We start from the raw sequence: 21,200 nt of genomic DNA on the forward strand, positions 1-21,200 counted from the left end.
GTTGAAATCTGCTCTCTATTTGTCCTAGCGGCAGCAGTCTGACTGATTTTGAAAGGAGGGATTCTCTCTCCGGCTCCCGTGGGAGCTCTGGGTCATGACTTGAGCCGAGGCCACAAATTAGCGCGTGGAGTCGCATTTCTAGCGCGTTGAAGGTCCCAAAGCCTGTCCAATAAACCAGCAAAGTTTACTGCCACACGGTCCGCTGCGCGATCCGAAGATACGAAGCCACCTCCGGCCTTCCACAACCCCGCTGCCATGTGTTTCTGTCAGAATTTATAACCGCACAGAGGTGAAACATGGAAACCTCTGTTGAGGTTGAATTGGATGACATTTGGCCTCAGCCGGGCAACAAAAGAAGGATGTTTCAGCTGTAAGAGAACAGTTAAAACATATCTGCTAAAGCCTGTAAATATTTATCTCGGCTAACAATGACGGCACGCCAGCAGTCAATACTTAATTCAGCTCAAGTGTCACCAATAAAAGCAGGCAGCAGGGTATGGCTGATCAATACACCGGATCTTTTTCCTCCTGAGAAGGGCTCAGCCCGATCTTCCACTCATTAGAAGTGAAATAACACGTCCCTCGATGCTTCGGCTGCCATCCCACTGTTACCATCCAGTTTATCGATACCCGCCCGGCTGTCTCGGAACTAAGCAGACTAATTGTTTCGTTGTTCCGACCCCATTTTATCGAGGCATCAAACGCTGAAGTGACTCAAGGTTGACTTGAACCCTCACGGTCACACACTGGAGGAGATCTAAGAAGCTCTTTTTGTGTCATATTGTAAAGCCTCGCAGCGGATGTCGGACCTTGTTGTTAGAAAGTGTCCGTTCATTCAAACTGCTGAAAAATTGTTTAATTTTTTTTAGCTGTAGTTGTAGCCGCGGAGAGAGTTTATTTGCCTGGATTTTGTTATTTTAAGAAACCCAAACAGCGTCTCCATATGTTACATTTAAACAAGGCAATATCATATTCATAGGACATCAAAGATAATGGCCAGCGAATGCTCGTGTGAAAGTTAATGGCACATTAAGCTCCAGATCCTGTAACCTCTTCCATATGCCAGGGGAAGTCTGACAAATCCATTATATTTAACGGTTCACTAGAATCAGATTTTTATCACTCTCTTTCTCTCTGTCTTTACGTCCGTCATGGCAGTGGCTCGGAAAATCACCCTCTCTGATGTTTGTCTTCGGTGCAGATTGAAAGTCTGATCTCTCTGGCTGTCCCCCTCTCTTTACCCTCTCCCTATCGGCCGAACCGCGCCCATTTCCCTATATTTTATTGCTGCCGTCACATCTGAATCGATGTGCGCTGCCCGTGAAAGTACTGTAAAGACGAAGGGGTGGGGGAGGTGGCAGGCGCGCGCCGGTAGTGTCTCGCTGTCCCTTTCATACAATTTTAACCAGGCTGTGTCAGTCATCGGTCTGGCGGCATTAAGGAGACAATTACGACTATCTTTCACGATAATCATACAAGTGCTCCTCTCGTTCTCCCTGCCGTTGCTCAGGCAGAGGCAGCCATGATTGATTTGGGCAATTTGTTCTGCTGATTACGAGCGGCGTGGAAGCCCGGCATCAGCGCCTCGCATGCTCCTTCGTTCCTCATCTCACACACACACACACACACGCACGCACACACGCACAAACACACACACACACACACACACACACACACACACACACACACACACACACACACACACACACACACACACACACACACACAAATCCCCTCGACTTTCAGCTTTATTTCAAGCCCTCTTCTCTCCGTGCGAAGAAACCGAACAGATACTCGATAGATGTCGGACAACATAACCCCCAAGGTCACACAGGGAGCCTCTCTCTTTGCTGAACAAGGCACTTTTCAAAGTGCCTGAGGGCTGCTTCCTCTTTAGTGTGTGTATTGTTTCTTCCTGTATTTGTGTGTCTGTCTAACTTGTTGTCTTTTTACCCAGCCATCCATGCCCCGGCCAGCTTTTGGGACAAGTCTGGTAAAACTGGCCCATTTCTCCACCTTTACCTCTTCCTTTTTTCTTGCTCTCATATTTCACAGTCCACCTCCTCCACCACCACAACATCCACCGGCACCACGCTCACCTTTAACGGCCAAATTCCAGCCCTTATTAAACACTCCCCCTCCTCCCCCCCTCCTGCCCACCCTCCACGTGATCAGCAACACACTTACTAACCTCCCCTTGTCAAACACGCACAAACACACAATCCATCACTAACCCAGAACTGGCACGACCCCAAAAAACATGGAGCTCTGAGTGAAGGCAGCGGGAGAAGAGTGATAGGACGAGGTTTGAGTTGTGGTGTTTCAGTCCTCTCCTCCTCTCTCCTTTCCAGCCACCATGAGGTTCAGTGGGTTCCTGCACCTCGACCAGGTGGAGGGCCAGGAGATCTTCTACACGCCAGAGATGGAGGACCCAAAGTCAGAGCTGTTTGGAGAGACGGCCCGCAGCATCGAGAGCGCTGTAAGTGCTGCAGGAGCAAGTTTGGAATACAGTTCAACAAGCAGTGATGAAATCTAAATCTGCTGTAACACCGTTGATACAGACATCTGTATTAACTGTTTTGTGACTAAAGTAAGATCTGCTAATGTCAGCCACCAAACTTTGATACGGCATGCGTATAAAATATGATTTAATCAGCTCAAAGATTTTATTACTCTTCTCCAGTTTTGCTTTTTTTGCATTATTTTTTTAGCATTGATGGTGCTTGTGGAACCTTTTGCTGGCTTTCAGTCCTTAAAGGTTAACATATATAGTTCATATTAACAATGGACAAGGGTATAGCACAAAATGCATGAAAGCTGTGATGCTGATTATTTTATATTACTGATTAATTTGTTACGCAATGCAAATATGCTCCAACATTCCTGGCCGAGTGCCTAAACGACTGCTGATATTACCCTAAACTTTTTTTTAAACTGTCAGCTGTGCTCACCTTTACTTTGAAAGAAATAAGTCAGGAGCTGTTTTTCTTCAGTTTGCTTTTTATTCTTTTGTTTTTTGGTACCCCAGTTTTCCTTTCTAGAGAAAAGACATGACTCTAAAACAGTGTACATCACTCAGCTCAATTAGCTGCATTTAGAGCTGAATCCTGATGCAGGGCACACTAAAATATTGTGATTCTTTTGACTTCACTATTGTGTTCTTCTATATATTATCAGCCTCTCAACTGATTTATTCAGCCAATTTCCATTCAGTCATCATACTAAAGACTTAGCCATACCAACTTCAAAACAAAACCAAACTTTTCATCTCAGGCTTTTAGAGCAACTCCCCCGCTACCTGGATAGTCAGTTCTACTGTTTCCTCCTCTTCAACGCCCCTGACAATGGATCAAATGACGTTGCAATCTGAATGATATTGCCTACAACAAACACAGAATAATCACGATCTCCGCAGGTCTCTGCAGCTTTTAAGACATTTTTAGCTTTTTTTTTTTTTTTTAGCCTTGCAGACATCGCTCTCATCAACACTATTTCCAGCTGCAGGCGGCAGCTGCTTTTAATAAATAGAAATGCACTCTCTAAAGGAGAGTGTCATTCATAAGGGACATGAAACATGACTCCAAATGAATGCAAATGTCACTCTGTGTCTGTAAAGTGTGTCAGCTGGCCTGTCTGCTAACCTGCTCGCCATAATGACTTTACAATTTAATAAACATGCCACATGCTTTGTTTTCAGCTCCTTCTGCTGGCCTCTAGTGTCCAAAAAAACCTAGTTAATCTTGCTTTAATGCAACTGACTGATGTCACAATGTGCTGCTGTTTGGAAAACTTGCATAGTCCTGTTGCAAATGTGGTGTTTTCCCAAGAGTGTTCTTGTCAAGAATGGAAAAGCTTCTGAAACAACATTGAAAGCATTGTGACACACCAAAAGTGCTCAGCGAGAGCCAGACTAATCAAATTCTTTCAGCTCCTTCAGGCAGGTTTCACTGCACTTTTTACAGACTTTGACACCCCTGAAGCTGCCGGGTAATATTCTGCCACGCTGAGCTGGAGTGATTTCTTCTGGTCAGACATCTGATAGAAAAATAACAATGATAAAAAAAGGTATTTACCAGCTGTAGTCTGGGAGGAACATACATCACATCAGCGGGAGATGGCATAACCTGGCTGATATTTGATTTTTAATAAAAGGGGAGTATTGTCAATCTGTTACATCAGGTAATATGTACAGAGGAATATGTAATTGAATGACATTTATTATGACCCAGGAAGGTAGATCAGAAGGAAATAAGACTCTTCACTGATTCATGGTCCATCTCGTGGTTTATTATTTTGTTTTCTTCTCAAACTTTTTTCTCTCTCTTTTTCCTTTTTGGCAATATGTTTCCTCAATCAATGATTACTTTTTCCACAAATGTTATAACAAACCCTCCAACCTATACAACCATATAGGTAATTTGTTTCCTACCTTCAGATACGGCACATAGGAGTGTTTTCTAAGTGTGCACCCCTGGTTAGGTTTAGGCCATACACTGTATATAAAAGTGGACCTAGCTTCCAGGTCTGAAAAAGTGGAAGTGATTTAAACTGTAATACCACCGAGGGCCACTAGTAGTTGGTCCAAAAAGCCTTTGGCTCCATAGACTCCCATTCAACTTCTCATGAAAAAAGACAATACATTTTTTTCCATTAGTCAATTTGGTGTCGTTTGCTAAAGTCACTCAGTCTTATTCGTTTTCTGGCGGTCTATCTAAAATTATTACTATATTTAATTAGATATTAGGCCTCAAAAAGGGGCATTTTTTTTATAGTGTGTCTGTTTGATTGACAGTCCTGTCAGGTTTCTTTTATCGGTGGGAGGGGAATAGTCTCTTCGGTTTCCCAATCAGGTTCAGTAAGATCCCCACTCGCTCCTCCCCAGTTTACCTAAATATGGTGACTGCTGATTCCTAAATAGCAAGATGGCATCTGCCAAAATCCGAGCTTGAGGCTTCATAACAGCTGTTCACAAACCAATGGGTGATGTCATGGTTAGTTGCAGCTTGGTTAGGATTAGATAAAGACAATAGTTTGGGTTAAACTAGCCACTTGAACCATGCTGTATATTAAAGTTATTATTTTAATTTACCCTTGCCATCATGGAAACAGTAAACGCAGTTTTAAAAATATGTCCGGACTCTTGGTTGGCAACAACAAAAGAACAGGGGCTTCCTGTATTCAACAATCCACCCAACCTGCCTTCTCCTAACACAGAAAATCTCACATTATATACTGTCATCTGAACTGCATCTCTTTTCCAGGATAACGGATCAGCATTAGTCATACGACCACTAGAGGTTGCTTGACTTGAAAACGTTGCTGTGATTGTAGTAAGCTGCTTGCACAAAAGACCTATGAAGGAGGACATTTTCAAATATTAACAATATAAGAATTATGATGATGTCTGACTAAAATGTTCCTCACATAGACTGTTGATTACTTAACAATTTCGTTAGCAGGGAAATAAAGTCTTCTAGTTTAATAAGACAACTATAAAAAAAAAAAAACTAACAGCTCTCTGCAGACTTGTGCAGAGACTAATTTGTCGATTGCTTGCCAAACACTTCACAGTATTTGAAAGCAGCTTCTCGTGAGATTAATTAAGATTTTTTTTAGCTTGTAAAAAAAAAAAAATCAAGTCCCTATTCCGGATATGAGTCTCATAAGTTTTGGACGGTCACGCTGCCAGTAGCTGTTAGCGCGCCAAAGCTGAGGCAGGCTCACAGCCTATACAGTAATCACAGTTTGGCCCATGTACTTTACCCTGGTCGGATTTCTGCACTGTCCGTTTTCTCTGTAAAGCTCAGACCTTTGAACAAATGTATGTGTTATTGAGCCAGGGCTTTGCTCATCTGATGAAATGTGTGTGTGTGTGTGTGTGTGTGTGTGTGTGTGTGTGTGTGTGTGTGTGTGTGTGTGAGTGTGTGCGCGCGCGCGTGCGTCTGTGTACACAGTACACATGTACCAGCTGTTGAATCAGTGTCACTAGCCCCCACTGGGACCTAATCTGCTACCTTACAGCGATGTGTGTGTGTGTGTGTGTGTGTGTGTGTGTGTGTGTGTGTGTGTGTGTGTGCTCGTTAACACTCTCTGTGTGTTTCTGAAGCCTGGTGTGCCACTTGACAGCAAACCACCCCCTCTTCATCCTCCGGCACACACATACCCGCACGGACACACACACACACACACACACACACACACAAAATATGTACACAGATGTACGATATTAACACAAAAAGAGTCAAACTCCAGCACACTTCACACAACGTGGCAACCTGGTGTAATTAGGATATAAATTCAGACGTGTAAGAGAAAGAGAAGGAGAGGGAAGAAAGATTCTGTAGGTTTCTAAGTCAGCGTGGCCACAGGAGAGTTTGTCCACCGCGACTTCCATCCCTAAGCCAGCTTTGGAGGATTTTATTTTTCCACTTTGCTTTCACACCTCAGCCTACAAATTAGAGGCGTTCAGCACATGAAGGAAATAATCTTTAACAGGCTGAATTCTCAAGCTCGATAAAGTGCGACTGACCAAATCAGCAGCTTTTTTGCATTGGCACTCACCTCATTAGTGCCTGAAAGCTCGCACAAAATGATTCATAATTTCCACCACAAATCACAAGAGTTCTTTTCTCTTTGAAAGAAGTGTCCTATAATGTGGGGTTTTGTTTAACGACGTCATTTTGTGAACAATGACTGGCATTAGTGAAGTCTGAGAGATGCAGATGAGGAGTGTGGAGGAGCACTCATTGGAAACAACAGAAGTGGCCTCTCGAAGCGGGGTTAGCCGGCCTCCTGTGATTTTAATCAGCAGTTGCAAAGAGGGTTTTTGTTTCTTGTTGCTTTCGTAGACTGTGTGAATGTGATTAATGCACCACCACACTGACAACACTGAGTATGTGTAAGGTTTTTGAGGTTGTAGCATGGAAATGGACCCATTTAAGATCAAATATTGGCCCAGATTTTGGGCTGAAGGCAACTTCAGTATAACTGTTGCAATATCACCACTGGCTTAAACAAACACTTGAGTCCAACCTCCCCGTGGAGCTCCTCAGGCTGTTCCAACAAGCACACTGCAGGGGCATCCGAAGCAAAACCAATCACAATGTCAGGGTAGCACGACATTTATCTTAGCTCCTCCTGAAAACTTGTTCTCATAATTAATGGCACGACAGCAGCTAAATGTCAATTTGTGCACCCACACCCAATTTGAGAGGCAGTCTTTCTTCCTTGTAGATAGTGTACAGTCTTCTGGAATTGGACTTCACTACTAAGATAGCGTGGAGCTCATTACCAGCCTCATTTATCATCTCCTCTCTGTGTCCGTCCTCTCCTCCCACTCTCTCTGTCTCTTCTTCAGCTCAATGAGTTGTTCAGGAAGTCGGAGGTGCACAAAGACTTCATGAGCGTCCGTGTGCGTAACCTGGCACCCAGCAACTCCATCCTGGCCTTTGTTGAGGCCCACTTCAAACCAGGTGAGAGATCTTTGAAGTGTGCAGACGTTGAAAAACTTTTTTTTTTTTTTTTTTTTTAGATAATGATAAAGAGCAGCAGCCAATAGAGATATATGTGCAGTGTTCAGTGTCAGTGTTGGGAAGGTTGCTTTTGAAATGTAATAGGTTACAGATTACTAGTTACCCTGTTGAAAATGTAATAAGTAATGTAACTTGTTTAATTGCTTCATTAAAGTAAAATAACAAATTACTTTTGATTAGTTTTTAAATACTTTTCTAACAAATGTCTTCAACTGGGCAAATGCCCTAAAACAATTTTGTAATCTCGGCCGTGTAAACCTCCCAGCATAATTCAACACCACTTTTCAACACTAAGTTTGATTACTGTCAAGCTTTTATTAAATTTTCTTCAATATAACCTGAATTAAGATGAAAATGTTTTGATTTTAAATCACAAGCACCAAAACAAACCACAAGTATGTCGATCACAACTGACTGCAGTGAAGGAAAATGTTCCCAGAACCTCAAACCAAGTCTACATTCAGGTTGAGTCCACGCTGAGTGACGATAAAACTATTTAACAGCATTGTTTGCAGTTTTTGGACACTGATTCCTGAATGACTATGGCCCTTCATCTGGTCCGATGACACCGCCAACCGCCTCGGCATGGTTGCTTAGAGCCTTGCATTTCGATTTGATTGGGATACATTAGGCGGTGCAAATTCAAACAAGCAAATCAATCAAAATCAAGGCTCAGAATTTGAGCGCATGCTGCCACATGAGTGGAGCCTTTTCGGACATAGAAGACATTTCTGTGAAAGATGCAGAATGAATATTATGTACATATAAGCTTTTTACAGAAATGAATTTCTTTCTGTTAGTCTTCTACCATATTAAAGTTAACTTAACAGACCTAAAAGAAATTGGGAATAAAAATTACACAATTGGCCAAAGAAGACCTACTTTTTAATGCAGAATGAGCCATCATTTTTTCACTCATAACTTTTGGACTGTAAGGAAGGCAGAGGATCAAAAATGAATCTGACCTACATTACTTGGTTCAGCACACATCCTCTTCTTCTACAAGTCTTCTCAAAACTTGTTAGAAAGTTGATGCAAGTTTGGCCTATTTAACATTCTTCTTCTTCAAAGCAGTTGTGCTTTTGCAGTGAAATTGTCCTTGCACATCATCAATCTGGGTGATCATGATAACGTAAATATACAGTATGTGGCACTGCAGCAAAAGCTCATTTAAATGGCTGTAATTCTGTGTTTACACCTCACGTAGCTTTTAAAAATAATCTTTTACCTTCATCGCGTTGTGTCTGTTCATGCGGATCTGAACGCAGGTTAAAAACTTCTCAACTTTTTCCATTACTGAAATAAAACATGTAGAGGATTGTGCATCCTTGGCATAGCCGTGGGCTGCCTGAGTGCTTTCGACTTATTTTTCATTTGGCTCATAACAATGTGAGCCACTGAATGTTTTTCCTCATTTGCATCTTTTTGGAAAAAATGTTCTATTCAATGCCAACCTGATTGCTTGATTACAACAATTTGCTTTCATATAGAAAAAAAAAACAACATGAGAAATAAACCCAAAGACCCTGACAAGGATTTTGTCCCTGCTGAGATGTTTCAGAGAAATCTTTGATACTGGTCAAAGCCAGGAAATAGTACTTGCATGATTGTGCCAGTGAGATTGTTGGCTCGTGCTTAGTGTTTCCAGGTACAGTGTGTTATTATGAGATGAACAGAAATGTGCCCAGCAACATCCAAAATGGGACTGGAACGTGCTCTTACTTTCACAGGTGGCAATTTTTTCATTATCAAGACAAACAAAACAAGACATTTATGTGAATTCGGCTCAAAATGATTTTGCTGATTTGCCACAACTTGTCCTTTACACTCCTTTTTGTACCACACAAAACTCCAGCCTCCTCCCTGCTCTGCTCCTTTTCATTTTTATTTTTTATGAGCCTCGTTTAGCGTCCTTCGTACCTCTCACATGGCGCGACGGGTGCCGTTATGTAGGGCTCCTCCATGGCCTGTAAAGCAAACATCTGTGGCAAACGTTATGAGAGCGATTCATCTGGAAAAAAGAGTCGGACAAGCGACGGTTGGAGGACAAGTGGTCCACGGAGACCCTCCACCTGTCACATGCAGGGCTGTCTGATATATCCATTGTACCATTAGAGAAGCTCCAGTTGTTGTGTTTGCTCCTCAGAGACACTGTCTTGAGTGGTTGTACCTCTTTGTTTATTGTAGATACAAGATATACCGTGGAGGACATCGTGGAAGCCCTGCTGAAACAGTTAAAGGCCTCCCGAGACACCAGCATCTCCGTGAAGAAGCCGGAGGACGAGAATATTCACTTCACCAATTATGGTAATACAGAGTGGACTTAACAGGAGTGTGTAGGATTAATAAAATGAAAGGGGTTTTAAGTTATTCATGAGGTGATTTATCAAAGGTTTTACAGGCCTTGAATAGGGAATCTTAAGACCGCAGGCTCAACATACTTTATTTTTTTTTATTTTTCCAATGTCCTTTGTTCTCCGCGGCTCTGTTACCAGGCCTGTCCTCCATCCCCATCTTCACCACCACGACCACCACCACCACGGCGTCAGTCACCACAGCCGCTCCCACCACCACCACCACCACAACCAGGCCCCCGACAACCACCCGCTACCCGACCACCCGCCGACCAAAAGGCACCGCCCGCAAGCCCGTGTGGGACAGACGGACCACCACAACCTCAGCGCCAATCACCACGCCGCTCCCCGTGACAACAACCGCGATGGCTCCTGCCACCACCATCGCCCACCCCAGGAGCAAGCCTAACCACAAGGCCCAGAAGCCCTGCGACCCACACCCCTGCCTCCACGGCGGAACCTGCGAGGACGACGGCAACGACTTCAGCTGCAAGTGCCCGGCCGGCAGAGGAGGGTCCGTGTGTGAGAAGGGTGAGTTTTTCCATTTTCCTCATATGTTAAGGACATAAGACATAGTATTTTTTATTACTCTTAAAATAAAGTTTCAAAGTCTGAGCTTATTTCAAACTTATCAAAGAAAATTAGCTGGAGCATATATACCCTGTAATTTAAAACTATATTGCAATTAGCAATTTCAAAGAACCCACCAAAGGCGAACATTGACAGAGATTTTAAAGAGCGTTTTAGGCCCTCCACTTTCCACTGTGGCTATCATGCCTTTTAGCTGTTTTATAATCACTATCAACCAAATCCTCAAGCACTTTAAAGCATTTGTAAAGGAGCAGAAACACATCATTATCATAAAGAATTGAAATATTAAAGGAATGTTTTAATAAATGAAACTTTAGTTTTAAAGGGGAAAAAAAGAAATATATTCCTTCTGTCATGCTGTAGTTTTGACTAATTGTATTGAGCGCAAGGTGACACATTAAGTGGCAGTAATGACTTTCAGTAGGAATATGTAAATGAAATGTAATGTGGTCACAGATGTGGATTTACGGGGTCGTATAAAGCCTGACGAGTTAACAGCAATCAGAACGGTGTCAGATTTTACTTGAGCACAAAGAGCTGAGGTGTGACTGAGTCAAGACACAACATCGCTCCACTGTGGCTGCGCTTCAAACTCACCTCGAGCAAATCAGACCGGTTCAACATCTCAGAAATGAGCGACCACTGAGCCGTTCACCAAAAGGCATCGCGGAATCCAATCAGCGCCGCGGAGAAGTCCTGAAATCAAGGAGAAGTTCTTGAGAAGCACAACTCTTTTTGTTTCCTGCCTCTTACCCTACTTTGGGATTTTTGGGGGGAACGAGGAGCAACCTCACGCAGCTGCATCTTAAGATAATTGACACTAATTGCTTTGATGGGGATTAGCTGGTGAGAATCAGTGTGTATCTTTGAGTTGGAGTGGCTAAATGAAATCACACACTCACGCACAAACTGCACACTAGTCTCCCCGAGATCAATCAAGTCATTAGAAAAGCGGGAGCTCATCAGCTGCCATTCTCCTCGGAGAGACGGACAGAAAGACAGATGGACAGAGAGGGAAGGAGCCCGGGGAGAAAATGGATGATAATAATCATAATTGTAGCATGGTTTAAAAAACAAAAAAAAAGGTTTTGTGTGTGTGTGTGTGTGTGTGCGCGTGTGTGTGAAGACGTGCATGAAGACGTGAATGTGTGGGATTTCAGGCTGAATGAAAAACTCCTCCTCTTTCTCAACCTTCTCCTTTTGATAAACTCATCAGCAAAACATCATCCCTAAAATAAACTGATAGAAAGGCATATTAATCTATCAAGAGCCACTGACACACCACCGCCGCTCACTCTTAATTATTCACATTAAACTTCGATTACACCCAGATAAAGGAAATCCCAGAGTACTGACAGGACCGACTTGTCTTCATTCCTCCCCCCAGTGATCAAGTACTTCATTCCATCATTCGGAGGACAGTCCTACTTGGCCTTCCAAACCATGAGCGCATATCACACTGTCCGCATTGCCATGGAGTTCAGGGCGTCCGAGATGACCGGCATCTTGCTCTACAACGGCCAGGGCGGCAAGAAGGACTTCATCTCTCTGGCTCTGGTCAACGGCAGGGTGGAGCTCAGGTGAGTGTAGAGGGGCAGCGACCCGGTCAGCTGTTGATTCTGCTGTGTTTGTTTGATTGAACCAAAGTGTGGCACTTTTACATATAAATGAGCGACCGTTACTTTCAAGCCTTTGCCAAATGAGTCCATATAATGTGCAACCTTAATGCTGACGGAAAACTGTCTGCATTTCACAGTATATGAGGTTTTTAAATCTGATGTCCTGGGTAGGCTGCATGCATGCAAACTGCGTATGCTCTGTAATCAGAGCATGCACACCAGAGACGCATGCTGCGTTCAAACGGGGTCGTATGTGTACACGAGAAGAGTCCATATGAACGGCCCCCTCTTGTGGTATTCACGACGTCATAACTTAGATAATAGTCCACGTCTGAGGAAAATGTTGATCTCCCCAACCTCTGGTCTTTTCTCTGTGTACCTTTGAATTTCCTGCATTACATTATCCCCATGTTAGCTTGCTAAAATGTTAGCCCGTGTGGCTTCTCGATGCCGTCCGCGTTGCTGTTGCCTGGCAATGGTGTTTTTCCAACCTAACCACTTGAACACCACGGATACAGTGCAGATGACCTCCCATGTTGTATCCACGAGCTCATGAGTTCCATTTGAATGCAGCACTACACTGGCCGAGCCAGCTAACTTCCAGTTGAACCCTTTGCCAACTCAAACGGTGATAAAATACGGCTTTTCTAGAAAAGCTATCGCACCAAATGGATGGAATTGTGATAGGAAAACGAGTCATTTCGTAGAGAACGTGATCTGCTACCGTTTTGTAATTACTCACATTTGCAGAAGGGGGAGACAAAAGTCCCACAATGCAGGTGTGCATTCGATAGGTCTTTTTCCTTCCTGTCCAAACTATGATGATCCTCATGAGGAAACGGGGTCATTGAAGCAGCAGCTGAGAGTAAAACAAACAGACAGCACTGAAGATAACGAGGCAAATGATTACAGCAAGTGAACATGTTGAAAACAGCAATACAGCATGCTCTTGACAGATTTGAAGGTTAAGGCGATGAAAGCGTGCTTTCAGAGACATGATCGTGTTTACTGGTGGCGGGAACATATGCACAGCAATATGTGCAGGAGGTTATTTTTGATCATGTGTATAAACATGTACAAATGTGGTGTTTGGGTTTTACAGATGGAAGCAGTGACGCAGAAATGCACCCACATGTACATCAGCACAGTGCAGTCAGGATAAAAGCAACATATTGTATGCTACTATAGAAATATACTGACTCTGTGCATGTTTGAACTGATACAAATGATTAAATAGGTAGAGATTTTAACGGATGATTTATGTTCAGGTCATCCATGTTACCCACATGGTTCAGTTTTTGTGACTATTGGAATGATTTTGTGTTTGATGCGTTCAGTGCGTGTCATGTATGTGGCTGTATGAGTAGCTGCAGGACTTTTAAGACCAATAAAAATGGATAAAATGGGTCAAACTACGGAAACACTAACATCCTACACCTCCCATGATGCATCTCAGTAATGGTATTTTTCAGACAATCCCTGCCTGATCTTATGTTCCCTGGAGCCAGGCTGAGTATCACTTGTCATGACTAGTAAATTGATTCTGACATGTAAAACTGGTGCAGTGCCCCTTGAAGAAATGTAGTAGGAAGTGAACAATATATTTAGTATTATCTAGTGTAACCTTCAGATGAGAACTGACAGTTTTCTGGACAATTTCCCTGCAGAAACACTAAGTATTCACCTCATCTCCTGCACTGGAATTGCATGAATAAAAAATCATTTGGGAAAGGGAGCGTCCTTAGAAAAGACGTGAATGGACTAATTAGAGATTCCGCACCACATCTTTTTGCGACCTATTATTTCAAACGCCGTCCGCTTCTCCTATCTTTTAGCTCTCGTATTTCACCCCAGCCCCTCGAAGCCCTTTCAGTTTCTCCCAACCTGCCCAGGTTAGATTTCTTTATTCAGAGTGAAATCAATAGCAAACTAAAGGAGATCATTAGTCACTTGCGCTTTCAAATAGAGCTCTGCCTCAATTCCAGAAATACAGCGGCGAGATTACCACCCACAGTTTTGCAAATCCACGACGTGGGGAGAAGAACTAATTATTTGTGGCAGATAATTACTCTCAGGTTGTGCTAATACCACCATATGTGTGGGTGCACATACACGACAGCTCTTTTCTGTGACGACATGGCCTTTTTCTCAACAAAACCTCATTAGATAAAAGGTTGAATTAAAATGAGGGAGTGAGAGACAGTTTTTTAAGTGCTGCTTCTTTCCAGGCACATACTGTACTTTAAATCCCAAATGGGAGGTTTTGTGCCTCCTTTCTTTCATCCATCTCTGTCTTGTTGAGCAATTTGAGTAGATTTCTTCTAGTCATTAGGCGCTGCTCGATAAAAACAAGCATATTGTGGACGATAGCCTCCACAGGTGGTGCTGTAGATTGGTATAAAGTGTGAAAGTACACAGGTATGGAGTGATTTGTTGGATAAAGTTGAGTGAATCAGCATCTGACATATTTTTATACATCCTTCTTAGGTTCAACACAGGCTCGGGTACAGGCACAGTGGTCAGCAAAGTCCAAATCAGCCAGGGCCGCTGGCATCAACTGGTGGTGACTCGCAACCGGCGAAACGCCATGCTCAGCGTGGACAACGAGCCGCACATCGAGGGCGAGAGTCCGCGGGGAACAGACGGCCTCAACCTGGACACCCACCTGTTCATCGGAGGAGTGCCTGAGGAAATGAAGCTTGAGTAAGGCCTCATATCTACAGTTACAGTTACATCATTATGATAATAGTCAAGTTACAGTAGGAGCTAAATCAGTGTTTGAGATATTCCAAACAGCACGTGCATTAATCCAATTTTCCATTTATGTTCGTTTCGCTCAATAATTTTGTCCTTATTTTCTCTGTTTCTCCTTATTCACCTGTGTGGGCAAATTAACTCCGACCGGAACCTTGGAATAGAAAATTAGATGTGTGTACCTATTGATTCCCTGTTCTTCTATCTCTGGATATTCCACTTCTATAAGCAGGTGGATTAGACAGGGAGATGAATGTTATAGACAGACAGGCAGAACCCACATTAAGGCCCTCACCATTTCAGCTGATATTCTGCATTACTAGTATCTGGTCCTGTTAATCGGTTAATGACTATGGGGCCTCCAACAGGTACAAGTATGGGGCCTCCAGGGGCCGGTGGGGTTTTTGGGTGGTCTGGTTGAGCCTTGCTTGCGTGCCTTCTTACTGAGAGTTTTTAAACACAGTACAGCCCCACCACCAGCTGATACTGGTCCATTCACTCGTATACTACAGACTCATGTCATTATACCGTAAATAGGGCTGGGCAATGTATCAATATATTCATACCATATGAGACTTTCATTTTCTGAACTGACCAGACTGTTCTAGCTGTTCCATAAAGTGTATATAGCTTCTGGGTCTGACAAGTGCAGCCAGTGCCTTAAAGCACAATACCACCAAGAGCCACTAGGGGTCGTCTCCAAAAAGATTCTGACTCTCATTCAACTTCTCTCATGAAATACAAAGTCAGTATATTTTTTCCACAAGTCATTATAGTGTCATTTACTAAAGTCACTCCTCCTTATTAGTTTTCTGGTGGTCCATCTGAAAATAATCCTATCATTAATTAGATATTAGGCCTCAAAGAGAGGAATGTTTGGATGTGTCTGTCTGCTATGGGAGGGCGGGGCATACTGATCACTTTTTTTCAATCACAAATCTCTCTAAATATTTTGTGAAAGCACAAACATTGATCCCTACAATTCTGTGGCAATATTGATATTAAGGTACAGTATCTGATAAAAAAATATATATATATATCACCCTGCCCTAACAGTAAGTGAATCAAAGGTTGCTCTGTAATTAAGCAGTTAATTAAGCAATATTACGCGAGAGGGTGAGCTTTGACGTGATTATCGGCACGACAGTGATGCGATCAGGACCGAGGCTCTTTCCAACAAGCTACCAACTAAATCAAATATGTCATCTAAATGTATTCATATTGTGGGGCAATTTGCTTTCAAAATATAAAACGTTTTGTTAGCGGGAGCCCCATTTCCATAGCAATACATACTAACAACTGGAAAACAATTAGTCACGTCAGTAGAAGCGAATGTAATGCATGCACTGTTTACCACTCCAGGAAGTAGTCCAACCCTTAGCAACGACACAGCAACAGAGACAAGATCAAGTCCATTTTATTGCCTTCTGGAGATCGTTTCTCAAACTGAATAAATAAAGCACATAGAAACATAGTGCTCGGTGCAACATAAAAAGGACCAAAAGAGACCAGATTTTCACAATTAGTAGGCCTATAGCAAGTAAAAACAACATTATGTTACATATATGAAATTACATTCCAATTATATATTTCCATTGAGAAGGCAGAGTGATATTTCTAATGATGAGCAGGGTGTGTTTTATGGTAATTTGAGCACTTTCCAAAAGTACAGTTGACCAATCAGATCACTGGGTCGGAACTACTTGTTGTATAATGAGATTTTGATTAGAATTGATGGGATGTTTTTGGAAAACAGTCAGAATTTGAAGAGGACCATCAACTGAAAACTTCCACCTCTTCCCTTATGGAAATAAACTGAGTTACATTGCTGCGTTAAATGTATGTACAGTATTATACAGCTTATAGTGTTTTTCTATACCATGTTTGGTGTTATTATGTGAGAGTCTGCTGTGTAATAATTGTAATTCTCTCTCCCTTTCCGTCTGCAGTGTAAATGAAAGGACGGCGGTGGCCACAGGTCTGGTGGGCTGCATCCGCGTGCTGGACGTCAACAACCGGGTGCTCAACCTGCAGGAGAGCGGCGGCGACAGTCAGTACGGCAGCGGCGTGGGTGAATGTGGAAACAACCCCTGCCAGCCGAACCCGTGCAAGAACGCCGCCGCGTGCCAGGTCAAGGAGGCGGAGATGTTCCACTGCAAGTGTAGCAAAGGATTCTGGGGTAAGGTGCTGATAAAGGACAGTCACTGTCATACTGGAATATCTGGAGACACGGAATTGGTTCCTAAAGTGTAAGTGAAGGGATTTAAGTAGAAAAGTCTTATTTATATGGAATTTTCAAACTTTTCTAACACCTTGTAGGTCAAATTCACTTTACACAGTGTGTCTCTGTGTTGGCTTCTCCTCAGGGATTCACTATGGTCATATGCCTTACTCACAAATCCTAAGTAAGCTTGACAGCCTAATTTGACAGTGTAACTCATGCCCCCAGCAGGAGCGCTGCAAGTCATTCCATTAACACCATCAAATCTGTGCGTCCAGCGCAGAAATGAGAGATTAAATGTTGACATGAAAACTTTGAACAAATTCTCAGTGATTGGCCTTTGGTCTATCTCGACTTCCACATTCCTCCCTCCCTTTTTTTTTTTCCCCTCCAGCAGATGGCAACTAACAAGCAACTGAGAGGGAGTATAGTTAAAAGCAGAGACCATCACGGCCTAGCCAAGCGTGCCCCTCGCTGGCCATACCCGTAGCCGACTGCGGAAAGTTTCACACAAGGACCAGATTAATTGTCAGAGTTAACTTTTATGCTTGAACAATAAAGGATTTTATCCTTACACGGGGGCAGGTCAGTGGTTATGGAATCCACCTATCAGCCAAGTTTTAAGAGCCATTTTCCTTGAATTTAAAATGTAACTCAATAAAGCATCGCATTATATTATTATTAACTTTTGTATAAGAGGTGCTTTTATGTTTTTGTTGTTATTAAGTAGCTTGGGGAAAAGTATAGATAGCTCTCCACTCCAGGAATCACTGCGAGGACAAAAGTTGCGTTGGCAAATGGCGTAAAGCGAATGGTGATAAAGGGAATTGGACTGTTGTCTGCAAGTTAATTTTGACATAATGTCAGAGTGTCCTGTCTTGGGACGCATCACAGAGAGAGAGAAGAGAGAGTAAATGGATGGGTAGTTGTAGTTCTTAGGAGGACATGTCAGGATGGCTGGATGAATGAGGGAGGTGAGAAAGTTTTCAAGATAAAAAAAAATGGGAGAGGAGGTCTGAAAAAAAAAGAGCTCTGGTAGGGAGGAAGTGAGAGTGGAGGATAAAAGACTGCTACCAAAAGTGCGACTGAGGAAAAACGGGGAAGCCCAGTGAGCTCAGCGGGGACGGGGTTCATTAAAGCGCTCTCCTCACCACAGGCCCTGACTGCTAAAGTAATGACGGGTGAATTTAGATGGGATGTGGCAGAGGGCAAAACCATCATCCACCAGACGCTGGCGAAGCCTTTCCCACAGTCGGCGTTGGCCCAGAAACATGGCCGCGTGGCAGGGAGGCTCTGCGCTGTTTAATCTGGACGTGTAATATTTCCAAATCCTATTAGAAAATGACCTCTATTACAGAGGAAATCCTCACACCCCGCTTCTCTTTCCTTTTATTTTGTCTCCCCCTTGTCTCCGATGGAATAAAAGGAATAGAGGTTTAACATGTTTCTGTGTGTGTGTGTGTGTGTGTGTGTGTGTGTGTGTGTGTGTGTGTGTGTGTGTGTGTGTGTGTGTGTGTGTGTGTGTGTCTTTAGGTCCAACCTGTGCCGACGTCCACAACCCATGCGAACCCAACAGGTGCCATCCATCCTCCCAGTGCCAGGCGCTGCCCGAGGGAGGCTACAAATGCGAGTGTCCCATGGGACGTGAAGGGAGGCACTGCGAGAAAGGTAATTAGAGTACATCCTGGTGTGGCATCCTGCTTCAGATCTCCCTCCAGATCACCCGTGTTTGGTCTGAGAGTCAGCTGAGTAGCACCTCTCCTCCTGCCTAATTTCTGCCCATGTTGCTTCTCCTTTTCTCTACACTCTGCAACACTCCCATCCATCCTGAATCAAGAAGGGAGATCAAACGCAGAAGGTGGTGGTGGTGGTGGGGGGGGGTGACCCTTCAGGGTGGGAGGGGATGGGTTACAGAACTGAGGTAGATGATTGGCCCCATCGGGCCTTCCTCCACATCGACTCAGCTACGCTTGTTAGTGGGTAAGCCGGAGCGAAGCCGCAGCCTTCCTCCACTCCCTCTCTCCCTTCCTCCCTCCCTGCCTATACGCCCACAAGTGTTGTGTTCAAACATGCTTGTTGGTACTTTGTTTTACATGGCAGAACCAGGCTGCTGCTGGGGAAAAAGACCAGAGCGCGGCTCAGCTGCTTTTGAAGTTCATCATTAGCACTTTTGGCGGTGTCGCATTCTGAAGTCGACTCATGTTTTCCCCCTCCCCACCTTTGTAGATGTTGTCGTGAGGATTTGCAGAAGTTGACTTCTGCAAATTAAAGAGAATATACCATCATTGCAGATTCCTGACAAAAGGAAAATATGCATCTTTGTACCCCTGGGAGTTTAGAAAAACCAAATGGAAAAAGCCTCCTTCCAAGAGTCTCAGTTAGCAGGTGACTAAAATAAATTGAGGTGAATCAAAATCAATGCCTTGTGAGCGAGAGCGTCTCCCGTTCCAAAAGGCTATTTTTTCCATTGCAATCAATGAGATGACTAATCGCATCAGTCCTCCCTGCCCGAGGTGATTAATGTGAGCGTCAGTCAGCCAGAGTGTCAGCCCCAGACAGGAACTCACAGATAAGGCGGCAGCCAGGCACACGTCCCCTCTGAGACTGCACTGAGAACAGCTAAAAAGACAGGTAGCTTAGAGCCCACTCATTACAAGCCCAAAGGTGAATTAGTAGTAATATGAAGTGTTTGTATCTCTGTGTTTGTGCGTGTGTGTGTGTGTGTGTGTGTGTGTGTGTGTGTGTGTGTGTGTGTTGAGCTGGGGTTTTCATTTCAATCCCGCCAGGGTTCGTCAGTGCAGCTCTCTGCTGTAATATTCACCGTCAAGGACTTTTCTCAAGGGTGTTCCACGAGTATTGAATGGCCTACTTTCGTCTGTGCTTTTACCCTGTGATAGTGTAAATCATTACAATTTAGTGATGAAAGCAGGATCACTTGGACTCTGGCAGGCCGACAAAGACGAACTGCAGGGGGGGGAGAGTTTCACTGGGTTTTATGTGGAGCGACGTAGCTACATGAAGTCGGGTGGTGTCTGTGTGTGAGTCAGAGACGGTGTGTGTCTAAGCAAGTGCACTGAAGAGATGATTGATTGTGGGCGGGGCCAAGAGCTCGATTGCAGCCACAGAGCTTTTTTTAAGAGGCAAACTGCATCTCAGCTGCTCTGTTATTGCTTTCCCTATTTTTTTTTTTTTATAGGGTTTTGATTGGTTTTATTACAAACACTAATAAGGTAGAATTACTTTAATATAAACAGAATTACCCTGGAGCTTACCATCACCTCAGTAATAGATGTAAAAAGTTCAAAGATTTAGCTTTTTAAGGCATTTGAACTCTCCTAAGTTTTCTTGGTCGTCAAGCTCAGTTCCTCCAATATGTCTCCAATGCTCTTCTTGGTCGCTGACCTCTCCTGATTTATTGATCCCGGTGCTTTCAGCCCGAGCAGTGGAAGAACTCCACACTGCCCTATAAGAAACTACCTTTTGCTCTGTGACTCTAATAGAGTTCAGTTTAGTACACCCTTCCTTGTTGCGTGTGCAGGACTCTTATTTCACTCCACTCCGTGGTACGCGCCATCATCATTAGCAGTCTTCTGCACAATAGCTAATTAGCTTCCTCCTCTCCCTCTGCCTTCTCCATCCTGACTCGACACAGCTAATCTCAGCCAATTACGAATAGAAGCTTTCTAGCCGGCTACATGGATAGGTATGTGTGTCAGTTTGTGTGTCAGTTTGTGTGTGTGTTTGTGTGTGTGTGTGTGTGTGTGTGTGTGTGTGTGTGTGTGTGTGTGTGTGTGAGCGTCAAGTACAGCACATGCCTCTGAATGATGGTAGTTTCTGCAAACAACACCATAAACACATACCCTCGGGTGACACTTGAGTGATTTTTAATGTCAAGCCACTTGTTAGAAGGATGGCACAGTGCCTCTTCTAATCACTCCAGACAGCCAGAAACGGGACAGCCAGACGTAGACCCGTTGCGGAGACATGAATTTGTAAAAAGGCCTGCCAAAATACAAAGGCTGCATTATTTCATAGGTCCCGACTGTGGTGTTAAACTCTGCATGTCTCCGAAGGTTCTTTGTTACACAGTGGCGGGCTGTGTAATCAGTCTGACATAAGGATTTTTGAA

At 43.6% G+C, this 21,200-nt stretch overlaps 1 protein-coding gene across 8 annotated transcripts in view; it reads left to right on the forward strand.

The window, feature by feature from the left end:
* Positions 1–21,200, forward strand: part of agrn (agrin) — a 280,463-nt gene that overhangs the window by 236,671 nt on the left and 22,592 nt on the right. For all 8 annotated transcript variants that reach the window (XM_069140920.1, XM_069140922.1, XM_069140921.1 and 5 more), the window contains 8 exons: positions 2,352–2,479; positions 7,358–7,472; positions 9,720–9,839; positions 10,028–10,417; positions 11,865–12,057; positions 14,584–14,799; positions 16,800–17,029; positions 18,605–18,739. In XM_069140920.1, coding sequence (XP_068997021.1) covers positions 2,352–2,479; positions 7,358–7,472; positions 9,720–9,839; positions 10,028–10,417; positions 11,865–12,057; positions 14,584–14,799; positions 16,800–17,029; positions 18,605–18,739 — 1,527 coding nt within the window. The remainder of the gene's footprint in view (positions 1–2,351; positions 2,480–7,357; positions 7,473–9,719; positions 9,840–10,027; positions 10,418–11,864; positions 12,058–14,583; positions 14,800–16,799; positions 17,030–18,604; positions 18,740–21,200) is intronic.

This window comes from Embiotoca jacksoni, unplaced genomic scaffold (assembly GCF_022577435.1).
Source record: "Embiotoca jacksoni isolate LCO1_2020_lvr unplaced genomic scaffold, fEmbJac1.0.p SCAF_9, whole genome shotgun sequence".
Classification (NCBI taxonomy): Eukaryota; Metazoa; Chordata; class Actinopteri; family Embiotocidae; genus Embiotoca; species Embiotoca jacksoni.